The sequence below is a fragment of the Setaria viridis genome, chromosome 4 (genome assembly GCF_005286985.2).
Source record: "Setaria viridis chromosome 4, Setaria_viridis_v4.0, whole genome shotgun sequence".
NCBI lineage: Eukaryota > Viridiplantae > Streptophyta > Magnoliopsida > Poales > Poaceae > Setaria > Setaria viridis.
The window spans coordinates 38,929,909-38,941,633 of NC_048266.2; the positions used below are offsets into that span (position 1 = coordinate 38,929,909).

The following is an 11,725-nucleotide window of genomic DNA, read 5'->3' on the forward strand; positions in this document are numbered from 1 at the left end:
GTAGATTGGCTAAAGTATTTGCTGGCCACTAATCCGATGTTGCCGTGTCGGTCGAGTATTTGTACGCCAAAATTGTTGGGATATCAGGTAAATAAATTTGATTTAAAATTACTTTCTGACCTTGATTGACCCATTTTTGATAAACTCAATCACTCCACAGCCTCTATCTTGGCATATCCAAGATGTTCTCTATTGATTGATTCTACTGTCTAAACTACACGTGGAAACACGAGAACGTTTAACTAAAGGAGGAAAGAAACGGCCGGTTCCGAAACGATTCTTAAAAATGCCGATAAATGCCCTCCTAAATTGCGAGCGCATTTTGCTGTTTGCGCCCTGGAAGGTCAGTGAATTACAAAACACGAGCAAGCTTGCTGCTTTTGCTGTTTTGCAGCGTGAAGCAACTGGGGGGGGGGGGGGGTTGCAAAAGTCCCTAAAATTTTTAGACATGGAAGAGAAGGAAGAGGAACAGAAGGAGGAGAAAAAAAAGCCCCTATGCTCAAGAGAAGGAAGAGAAGGAAGAGGAACAAAATTGTTGAAATAGCAGCTAAATTTTATTTAAAATTACTTTCTGATTTTGATTGAGCCATGTTTGATGATCTCAAGCACTCCACAACCTCTATCTCTTCGAAAAGAAAACTGGACTTGACATATCCAAGATGTTATCTATGGATCGATTGATTCTAGTAATCCATCCTTAATAATACTTACTATCTAAACCACACGTGGAGACACGAGAGCGTTTAAACAAAGGAGGAAAGAAACGGCCGGTGAAAACGAAACGATTCTTAAAAAAAATGCCAATAAATGCCATCCTAATAAATCGCGAGGGCCAATAAGTAAAAACCGCAAAAAAAAAAAGAAAAAAAAAAGAGAGACCACGACCACAAACAAAAGAACGCCTCCTCCTTCCTCCCTCGCTATTGGCCTATTGGCTTGGCTTTGATAAAAGCCATAACTCTCCCCCTCCATTGCTCCGCCTCGCTCCTCCGCTTTCCGCTCCCCCTCCCCACGCCGCCTCCGGCGACCGCGCGCTCGCAATCCATCCATGGCCTCCACGAGCCCCAGCCCCGCCTCCCTCTTCACGCCGCTGCTCTCCGGCTCCGTCGCGCCCGCCCGCGCCGCCAACGGGCACGCCAACAACCACCGCCACCACGGCGACAGCGACGGCGCCGCGGCGGTCTCCGTGTGCGACGACGGCGGCGGGGACCCGTTCGCGTTCCTGTCCGAGGATCGGCCGCCGCAGGACCGGGGGCCGTCCCCGGCGGACCCGTTCCGGAACGGGACGCCGGCGTGGGGCGGCGGCGTGTACGCGTGGGCGAGGACGCTGCTGCTCGCGCCGGTCGCCGCGGTGCGTCTGGTGCTGTTCGGGCTCGCCATCGCGATCGGCTACGCGGCCACGTGGGTGGCGCTGCGAGGGTGGGCCGACGTGCAGGACCGGCCGCGGGAGGGCGCCGGGCCCATGCCGGCGTGGCGCCGCCGCCTCATGTGGATCACGCGGATCTCCGCCCGCTGCATCCTCTTCTCGTTCGGGTGAGTGGCTCCTTGCTAGATCGCTGGACGCAATCGCAAGCTCGGATTGGGTCTGGATCGGTGAACTCGTGTCGTTTTGATCCAATCTGAGCTACTAATCGGTTAATTATCTGGGTACCTCGCTTAAAATTTAGATGATTAGATTTGTGTGGCGAAGATGCGGTGTTCGAATTCTCTGGGTGGATGACGCGATTGTGAGATGCGCGGGTTGGTTTGCTGGATTTGGGGGGCTCTTCAACACGTGCGGTCTTGCTGGGTGCCTCAATGATTTGGTTGGTGGGACGACGCTGTATGGAAGGTGAATGTCCGTGCGCGAGCTGTCGTTTATGGCGTGCTGGTGCTGCACCACTTGCGGCTCGGAGGAGACCAGGACGGGTTAGGAACCGCCGGAGAACTGTTTGTACGACGTGTTCAGGTGGCTTACATCTGGAACTGGAGGTGAAAAACGTGATGGACAGTTCAAACTGATATCCTTCGCATGTGCATGCTGATAGTTCGGAAGTGACCACGCAAATGGGAGTTCCTCCCGTGTGGTCCTTTGCAATGATTTCGGTAGGGGGGGGGGGGGGGGGGGGGGGGAATTGCCCAGGATATGTGGCTGACCTGACCTGTGAGGAATGGCATTAATACCATGACCATCAAGTATCAACTGTACCAGAAGTTGCCTGGTGAAATTAAATACCCAACCATCAGAATTCTCATTTCTGAATAAAAGCTTTCGAAATCACAGGAGGATAGCAAGCAAATGCATTCAAAACTTTAGAACTTGGACTATTGTGCCATCTTATTTTGATACATGTATTTATTTTCAAATCTAGTTTTCTTCCGGGCATGGAAGTTCCCTAGGACAGCTGCCTTTTTTTGCTTTCTTATGCTCAGATGAGCTGAGCAGTATTTGGCCGCATACTGTTTCTCATAGTTCCTCTTCTGGCGATGCTAGTGTATCTTCTTAGTTGGGCACTTGTTTTCTTTTTCAATCAGGTACCACTGGATCAGAAAGAAAGGAAGGCCTGCTCCTAGGGAACTTGCACCTATAGTTGTTTCCAATCATGTCTCATACATAGAGCCCATATTCTTCTTCTACGAATTGTTCCCAACAATTGTTGCGTCCGAATCTCATGATGCCCTGCCGTTTGTTGGAACGATTATTCGAGCGATGCAGGTAAATATTTCCATATTCATGTGACGTCTAAATTTGCAAAATCTCTTCTAAGACGTGTACCTTTTTTTTTCAGGTTATATATGTTGATAGATTCTCACCAGCTTCTAGGAAGGCTGCTGTAAATGAAATAAAGGTAAGAACGGCTCCTCTCATACCCATAGCTTCTCATGATTTTATTAATCTTGTGGAATCACCTGGTTGGTTTTAAAAATGTTGTATTGCATCCGGTCACATGTTAGTCAGTCATCTCATCATTTTTTATGACCTGTAAGCTATTGAATATCATTACTTTAAATTAACTTAATGTATGGTAAAAAGTAACAAGCAGAAAAGAGGAATCACAAGTTAGTGCTTGCAGTTGCCTGTTTTGCATGGTCTTTAATGTCATTTCCAGCAGACATCATAATTAATCCTAAAAATCACTAATAGCCTACTCGTCCTAGAATAACATGATTGCCTTTTAGTTATTTGTTCATATGGTACATACTCTTTAGGATGTCCTTTCAGAGAAAGGCCGCTTGCAATAGCTTCCCGCGGGTCCTGTTATTCCCTGAAGGCACTACAACGAATGGGAGATTCCTGATTTCTTTCCAACATGGCGCATTCATACCTGGCTACCCTGTTCAACCTGTTGTTGTCCGTTATCCACATGTGCACTTTGATCAATCATGGTGAGCTTTCTCTATGGGTATTCTTTTCGATTGACATCCTTCTTTTTGTTGCCTTGACATTTTTAAATTTAGAACTTATTTTGTGTTTCAGGGGAAACATATCGTTGTTAAAGCTCATGTTTAAGATGTTCACCCAGTTTCATAATTTCATGGAGGTATGCATGGCTGGCTGAATTTGGCCTAGCAAATGTCTGAACTGTCACCTATTTTATCTTTTTGGTACGTGCACCTTACACAATTAGCTCACTTGATGGATCGATCATCTAATGCAGGTAGAGTACCTCCCTGTTGTCTTCCCTCCTGAGATCAAGCAAGAGAATGCCCTTCATTTTGCAGAGAATGTAAATATGTTTAGCTCAAGTAAATTTGTCATTCAATATCCTGTGCATTTCAATAGAAGCATGATAATAATGTCCTCCTACAACTTTTTGTTCCTGCAGACCAACTATGCTATGGCACGTGCCCTTAATGTTTTACCCACTTCTTATTCATATGGTGATTCAATGATTATGGCACGGGCAGTAGAAGCTGGAAAGGTAAAAAGGCTATGTGTAGGTGTATAACATGATCTCCACTCTGAATTCCCGAACACTTTCTCTAATCTTTGTTTGCTATGCCAATTGCAATCCTTCAAAACTCTATGTACTCAAAATCAACTCGATACCCCATCCCTCGAAAAGGAATTTATCCCTAATATGCTGAGTTTTCTATTTGCAGGCTAATTGCTCAAATTACATGGTGGAAATGGCTTGGGTAAAAGATGTAAGTCTCTCCTAAACTACACTATTTACATGTGTTTGTATTATGATAATGCTGCTGTTGTCAAAATCTATCATGCGATGAAAAAGGAAAAATATTGTATTTAATTATTAGTGACTTACGTACGAGATTGATTAAAAATGACTAAATATGTTTTGGTGTACTTGTATATGGTGTGCCAATTCCTTTGTCTGATCATAAGATGAAGTATTGTATCTGATTTTGTTATGTCTTTCAGATGTATGGTGTAAGCACAGCAGAAGCAATGGAGCTATTGGAACACTTCCTGGCTATGAATCCTGACAGCGAGTAAGACTCCTCATTCCTTAATGGAGAACTGCCAAGTCTATGTGATGTTGTTTCACAAATACATGATAAATAACGCCATTTAAACCATGGCAGTGGACGTGTGAAAGCACAAGATTTTTGGGCTTATTTTGGTCTAGATTGCAGTCCTCTGTGCAAGAAGGTACCGATGAAGTTTCAGCACATGTTACCTAGCTTAACTGACGGAGTTTCTGCAAATGTTACCTTTGCTTAACTGTATTTACCTCTTTGCTGACCTTCTACTCTGTTTCCAGATATTTCACTACTTTGACTTCAGCATTAAGGAATCCATTACGTTCCGTCAGGTATCGACTTTGATTAGATTGATTTTGCAGTTTCCGTACTTACGAAGCCAAGAATTCTTTAATGCAATGGTACTGTATATTTGCTTAACGCTAAGGGTTCTCGGTGTATCATGTATTCATGTGTGCAGTTCTTGGTTGGGTGTGCGCACCTGAGGAAGCAACCGTTGTTCCAGGGTGCCTGTGAGACCGCCTTTGAGAAGTGCAGGGATCCTGAAACATCCGAAATTTCCAGGGGGCAGCTAGCTGACATCCTGCGGTTAAGCATGCTGCTGCTGTCTGATGACGGGGTGAGTCTTGCCTACGCTCGTAACGCCGTGTTGCCATCAAGATGTCATGGCCATCTAATCACGTAAACCTTTGACAGATGCAGAAGCTGTTCAAGACGTTCGATGTTGATGGTGACGAAAAGATCAGCAGGGACGACTTCATCACGTGCCTTGGGAGGTTCCCGTTCCTGATCGCGTTCTTCGCAGCCCCGATCAATGGGGAAGTGTACATCGAGATAGTCTGAATGTGTGATGCAGTGGCGTGTAAGAGTAAAAGGCTGGAGCTGCCAGACGCAGGCAGGGGATCCTCCGTTTATGCAATGGGATACCCCACTACGGCTTCTCCATTTTGAAACCCAAAACAACCATATTTATTCTTCAGTTGCATCTAATGGCTAACCAGTATAGTGCGACAGTTTTGTTTCGTTTCTTCGTTAAAATTATTTTATTGTTATTACGAAAACCAGCTGTGAGAGTAGCGCCGGACTTGCATATGGAATGGAAGTAGGACATCCATCGAACTGAGTGCACATAGAAATCGTTTGTAATCTTCATTCCTGTAACAAGACATTTTTGGACAAAGAATGGCTGTAAAGTTGATCCTTGTCTGCCGTATGGAATACGTGGCCAGATTCGCCGGTCTTTACTCTAAAAAAGCATATGGAAAAGTCACAACCTTTAAACGAACAGGTTTAGTTGGGTTACGAATCAAATCATGTTGCACCGGGCTATCATTTTGACAGCATCTGTTTCTACACTTTATTTGTCGATGTTATTTACATACACCAGAGACAACAACATAGAAAAACCAAAGAAGCTCAAATGGGGAAAGCCTCAAAGGTGGCGAAAAACGGACACTGCCTCCGCAAAGGAACCAATTCTCTACAGTATAATGCATCTCTTATCTCTTCTTTTTTTTTTCCTTCTGTTTCGAAGATATTTTTTACATCACAATGCACTTCTCTTTCTTCGACTCACTTCTTGGTGGAGGTGGGGCGTTGGGCCTCTGCTGCAAGGATGATCACAATATTCATATCCATCAGTTAAGTAGCCACATAGAAGCAGGCAACGGTCAACAGGAAACAAGAAGTCAAAGCCTCAGAGATCCAAGAAGCAACAAGACAAGCCAAAAATATAATCAATAACTAAGCACACAGCACTAATTGGCACCTTCCAATTTAAAGATGCTAGGAATGAAGAACAAATCGTGCTTGTGTAATATAGCTAGATGGCCATGCATTTAACCTCTTTGTATGCTATCTCACATCACATAATCACGTCTTACTTGTTTAGGGCCTATAAAAGAGCTTAGACAATAACTGATTAATTCGCCGGTGAAGTTTACTGAGGAAAAACAGGTGACTGTGTGGGTTCACAAGTGAATGTTGGAAAGACCTCCAGGCAATAACGTGTACTGGTGTGAATACAATTGCTACTTTAGGATTCATAAGCAAGGTCATGGTAATTTCAAGACAACAGGCTGCAGCCATATTTGAATCCAAACTAAATGGACCGCACCAGACGCAAAGTCAATAAATGCCAGGTGGTAATGAGAAATGAGGTTTTGATGCGGTATGAGTATACATTTTCTATAATTAAAAAAAAGGAACTTACCCTTGGACCAACAACAAGTCCTGGTCGGCCGGATTGAGTCGCTTGGTGCTGCGTTGGAGGTTGCTGCTGCTGCTGCTGCTGCTGCTGTTGCTGTGGCGGTGGAGGTTGAAATCTTTGAGGTTGCCGCTCAAACTCCTGCTGTTGAAGTGCTATAGCTAGCTCTAGATCAGAGCTGCCAGCATAGAAAAACAAAATAGACACGTTAGAACTTAGGTAATACATGTGCAAACATAAGTGAAACAACAACATAACATACACAAAGAGCAGCTGGTGCAATGATCGTATTTAAGTCTGAATTCAACTTGTGCCACTGTGCATTGTGCAATTATCTTCCCATGTCATTCACATCTTGTCAAACAAACTAATGTAGTGCAAACTTGAAAATGGGCTTCCAGGAAGAACAAGTAGCTCAGCCATCAATTAAACATCAGAATATCTCTCATACCGAACTGACTATGGATCAGCTAAAACCACTAATGATGAAGGTATTTAATTAAACCAAAGGTCAGATAGAGCTAATGAACATGCTCAGTTCACATATATGGTGCAACACATTGAACAAAATCAAGATCTATAAACCATGCCAAATACTGGTCATTTAAATACATGTTCAGCCAAAAGTCCAACACATGATCCCCAGCCAAAACATCAAATAGCCAAGTTCAAAGAGAGCCATGGTGCTTGGTTAACAGCAAAATAGTGTGCCCCAAAAAACAAGTTAAACAAGCCAAAGGACTACAAAACAGAGAGCAATGAGCAATAGATAGGGAAAAAAATACGGCTTCAATTGGCATAACATTATAGCCCAACTGATGGACACTTGTTGCACAGCACAAATTCAAACATGTATTCACATGGTTGCAGAGACCGAAACTTAAAAAATTGTACAATACCTGGACAATTAGACATAATAAGAAAAGATAGGTAGGAAGAACATACTTTCCAGAAGTGGAGTTGTCAAATTGAGAAATATAATCCTGTGGACAGAAATAAACTTTAACTGGTTAACATTACTGTACCTAATAAAAATTACAGCAGTTTATTGATGTTATACATACAGCAGTACTCGTCATAGCTTGCTGTTCATTCCATGAATCGTTTCTTGGAGTTTCAGCCTTAAATGGTGTGAAGTTGCTAGTAAGAAACACCCCATCTCCATTCACCTGATGATTGCCGGTTGAGCATTAAAAAATAAGTAAGGATTTCATTTCAAGCGCGAATAAAACAATGACAGAAATAGTTAAACATACCTCATCCAACTTTTGCCATACCAAATCAGTTTGGCTTATAAAACCTTGATCGGTTGCTAGGAGATATAAACTTCCGTTATACTGCAGAATAAATATAGAAAAGAAATAAAAACAGTTGCTAGGAGATATAGACTTTCGTTGTACTGCAGAATAAATATAGAAAAGAAATAAAACAGCTCCAACTTAACTAATCAGATAGTGCTTGATTTAGCATACCTTGAACATAGTGTTGAAGTGGTTGTTACGGAAGAAGACACAAAGCTCTCTTTCGTTAAGTCCCTCTTGTAAACAGAAGAGACTGTGACATTGAAATTTGACAATGTGATAAATAAGAATACAACTGAAAAAAATAACACATAGAATAGAGATATACCCATAGACAGTTAGCTGGTTAGCAGTGGTCTGCAGAAAATTATCGATCAGCTCCCCTGAAAATAAATCAATTCAAAGTGTGAAGCCAAATATAGTAAATAAATCATTCACAGCCACAGAGATTCATAAAAGTAGTAAATAAATGTTAAATAAATGAAATTCTCACATTGATGTTCTGTGGCCTTGTCTTCCAAGCAATCACTGGCTTCCCCAGACTTGTCAGCCTGCTGAGCAAGAACCACCTCCCCCTCATACACTGGCTCTTGATTTTCAAATGCCACATTTGTGCTGCCAAGTATATGCTCCTCGCCTTGATATATTGGTTCACATTCCTGGATGCTTGAAGGTAGAGGCTCCGAACTATCTAAAGAACCACTGTTCTCATCCAGTTTTGTTGTAACATCACCTGGAGCAGCTTCACAAGCTACAACTGAGGAGTCACAAGTGACCTCAATATCAGTAGACTGTCCATGGATTTGTACATCAAATTGTTCTTTGAAGTTTTCTTTATCAGCTTCAACAAGAGTAGGTGCAGCAGGCTGGTGGTCACTGGGAACAAAAGATTCATGAGATGGACAAGCTGGAGTTGATTCTGAAGATTGAACAGATATGTCGAGGTCCCCTGGTAACATATTCTCGATTCCACTGTCCTCTGGTTCTTTAGATATCAAAGCTTCTTGGGATTCTTCGGGCACTTCACTGCCATTAACAGCACCATTTGTGACTGGTAGCACGGAACCATCATCACTCACAGCATGATTACCATGTTCTTCTTTTTTTGTTGCCTCCACCACCTCAGGTGCCTCTGACCGAAAACTCTCACTTTGTGTTGTTTCCTCCATGTTGGAGGATGAATGACTATGCGAAGTGTCAAAAGAAACAGTTTCAGCTTTGGATAGATTAAGGACCCTCATCAGTTCCTCTTCTTCCTCGCGGTCGCCTCGCCTTATTTGTGCTTCTGAGTCTGATAGTGTATGTTCATCGAACGATCTCCCTTGAGAAACACTGGGTGACGGAATCTTTAATGTTGCAGTTGTTGCAGCAGCAAAATCCACAGTTTCTTCCTCCATATGTTTATTCTCTTCTGTTGGTTTCCCTGACTTGAATTCAGCAAGCCCAGAAGCAAGAGCATTGTAGGACTTTGATCCAATAGCACTAGCAGTTTCAGTATCCTAAAGAAAATATAAATCAGCAATGGTAAGTAGGTGGCTTGAATTAATTCTTCATCTATTATACAAGGCAAATATTAGGATACTCCTAAAGCAGTACGGATCTCCCATTCTATTTGATCAAATGGCTAAGATTAAAGAAGGCGACCTATTACCTCTTGAGGGTAATAGCTCATCCATAACTATTAAATATGTGGGAGTGATTTTCCATCTGGAAACTTAGCATAATAGGAAGTAACGCATTTGGAATGCATACATATTCTACTTGGACTATATTCTATTGTGTCACAGTGTCTACTATTTGTAATGACTTATTTTTCTCGAATACACAGGAGATCTGCATATCATATCAATAAAAAAATATGGTACAGAACCACTGAACCAGTTCAAATCATTACAGTATTACAAAGGATGCATCATAACTAATTACAAACATGACCAACAGAAACCCAGACATGGTGTTGTTACGAATTACTGCAGAGCTAATGTACATATGGATCCAACATGTCACGCAGGTGAGTGGCAAGGAGAAGACAACATTAATGTTGCAGGTGAGTGGTGCGGAACAAAGTTTTTTTTGTCACATGTAATATAAAATGTGGCATAAGCGACAAGGAACAAACTCTAATTGGCAGTAGTGCAATAAATCAAATCAACTCATGTCGTATTCGCAAATATTTTGTCAAGACAATGCAGTACACCTTACCGGTTAAATTCATGCACACGACCAATAAGCATTTAATTTAGGTGGTTTCCTAATACTCGTATCAGGGGATAACTTTCCTATGTAAATGAAAACGGTCAGCTGGCAGCAAGATCAATAATTAACTTTCCTTTTAAATCTTTCCTACTGCAACCACGTGAGGGCACTGGCTAGAACCAGCTAATTGGTAGTCAATTCAGGAACGGAAGGTCTAAATTTTCCCACCTAGGATGTAGAGTAGCCTTAAAAGAGCTAATTACGTAGACTTCACAATTTTAAACATGCATCAATATCGAACCAGAAGTGCATCAAAACCCCAGAGACAAGCATTCCAGGACTACAAGAATTACTTCTATCAGTTGAATCTTGAAAGTGCAACTTCAACAAAAATAGTAACTACCTCAGATAGTTTAGGCCATGGATCGGAATGCTGTAGTGATTGCAAAACTTAGGAACAGGAAGGATGATACGCACGAACCCAATTGAAATCAGAAACATCATGGGACAGTACAGACTATAGCATTAAGCTAAGTGGTAAGAAAGCACACCTGAGGGTCTACTATCCATCCATGGTATAGAGGGATGTCCAGAAGATCAAATATGGCACGTTCTCGAGTGAACTCAAAGTCATCAATCCTGCAACATACACGCCACAGTGAACAAACACATAATCACATGGGCACACGACAAACCACTGATGAACAAGCTGAAAACCCTTACGCACTTCCTGAACATCACATTCACATCAATGCCTGTTGCGAGGAGCGGGAGAAGGTCGATCGCGTCCGCGATGTTCTGCTCCCGGTTGCGGACGTACTCCTCGTCCTTGTCCTACGAATTGCATCCCAAAACCATTATCACACCGATCAATGCCACAGCCAGAAACCTATTTTAATCTAACCTGCACATCGCTGTTGCATCCCAACACAATACCATTCCCACATTGATCGACTGAGCATGAACAGCCCCCATTTCGCGAGAGTTAAAACCGAACCTGTACGGCGCTGTTGGAATCGATGAGGCGCTCGGCAACAAGCGAGAGCAACTTCTGCTGCGACACCTCGCTGGCATCTGGGTTCAGGCTGATCACATTCTTCAGTAGCAGCACGTTACCTGCAGAAACGAAAACAGGAGACATGAATACCGCAGGCAAGCGCTACGCACGCGCGATGAACTGCGGGGGTTCGGAATCGAATGGCGGAATGGTAGCTCACAGATGGCGAGTAGCGGGCAGGGGCCGTTGTCGTTCTGGTAGACGATGGGCGTGCGGCGTCCCAGGAAGTCGACGGCCCTCGTCCGGTGCATCACCTCCGGCGGCTCGGCGGGCGGCGCGGCCGGCTGGGACTGGGGATCCACCTCCGCCGCGCCCGGCGGGGCCACCGGCGCGGGGAGGTGGGGCGAGGGGTCGGACGACATGGGCAGATCTCCCACGCGATCGCCGGGGCGCGGAAGTCGCCGGAACCCTAACCCTAGGGCGTCGCTGCAGGAGTCGCCGTCGCGGGGAGGAGGCGCGCGTGCGCGATGTCGCGAGGTGGATTGGAGTTGGAGAAGGCGAGGACGGCGGAGATGAGGAATAGAATACGAGGCAGTGGGT

The 11,725-nt window shown here is 43.8% G+C and overlaps 2 protein-coding genes across 3 annotated transcripts; one reads left to right on the forward strand and one right to left on the reverse strand.

The window, feature by feature from the left end:
* The first annotated feature begins 928 nt into the window (after positions 1–928).
* Positions 929–5,447, forward strand: LOC117852068 (lysophospholipid acyltransferase LPEAT2). The gene is made up of 13 exons (XM_034733999.2): positions 929–1,533; positions 2,515–2,695; positions 2,769–2,828; positions 3,203–3,366; positions 3,458–3,521; positions 3,639–3,707; positions 3,807–3,902; positions 4,084–4,128; positions 4,364–4,434; positions 4,528–4,594; positions 4,707–4,757; positions 4,886–5,044; positions 5,122–5,447. The coding sequence occupies exons 1-13, from the start codon at positions 1,049–1,051 to the stop codon at positions 5,266–5,268; spliced, it is 1,659 nt and encodes a 552-aa protein (XP_034589890.1). The 5' UTR covers positions 929–1,048; the 3' UTR covers positions 5,269–5,447.
* A 253-nt stretch (positions 5,448–5,700) lies between these two features.
* LOC117852067 (uncharacterized) lies at positions 5,701–11,725 on the reverse strand. 2 transcript variants are annotated; one of them, XM_034733998.2, is made up of 12 exons: positions 11,346–11,725; positions 11,126–11,244; positions 10,856–10,962; positions 10,680–10,767; positions 8,426–9,431; positions 8,261–8,315; positions 8,104–8,185; positions 7,888–7,968; positions 7,696–7,800; positions 7,577–7,614; positions 6,638–6,809; positions 5,701–6,029 (listed from the first exon to the last, which is right to left on the reverse strand). In XM_034733998.2, exons 1-12 carry the CDS (start codon positions 11,545–11,547, stop codon positions 5,967–5,969), a joined length of 2,118 nt encoding a protein of 705 aa, XP_034589889.1. In that variant the 5' UTR covers positions 11,548–11,725; the 3' UTR covers positions 5,701–5,966. The 2 variants fall into 2 exon arrangements, with proteins under 2 accessions (XP_034589889.1, XP_034589888.1); XM_034733997.2 differs by having other exon boundaries at positions 5,701–6,032; positions 11,346–11,724.

What these genes read in the sequence shown, in the direction of transcription:
- LOC117852068 (XM_034733999.2), top strand. Translation starts at nt 1,049, where the DNA reads ATGGCCTCCACGAGCCCCAGCCCCGCCTCCCTCTTCACGCCGCTGCTC. An exon ending in AGTTTCATAATTTCATGGAG is followed by an intron (nt 3,522 to 3,638) that starts GTATGCATGGCT and finishes CATCTAATGCAG; the next exon opens with GTAGAGTACCTCCCTGTTGT. An exon ending in CCCTTCATTTTGCAGAGAAT is followed by an intron (nt 3,708 to 3,806) that starts GTAAATATGTTT and finishes TTGTTCCTGCAG; the next exon opens with ACCAACTATGCTATGGCACG.
- LOC117852067 (XM_034733997.2), bottom strand. Translation starts at nt 11,547, where the DNA reads ATGTCGTCCGACCCCTCGCCCCACCTCCCCGCGCCGGTGGCCCCGCCG. An exon ending in CTGCCCGCTACTCGCCATCT is followed by an intron (nt 11,245 to 11,345) that starts GTGAGCTACCAT and finishes TCGTTTCTGCAG; the next exon opens with GTAACGTGCTGCTACTGAAG. An exon ending in TATGGCAAAAGTTGGATGAG is followed by an intron (nt 7,801 to 7,887) that starts GTATGTTTAACT and finishes GGCAATCATCAG; the next exon opens with GTGAATGGAGATGGGGTGTT.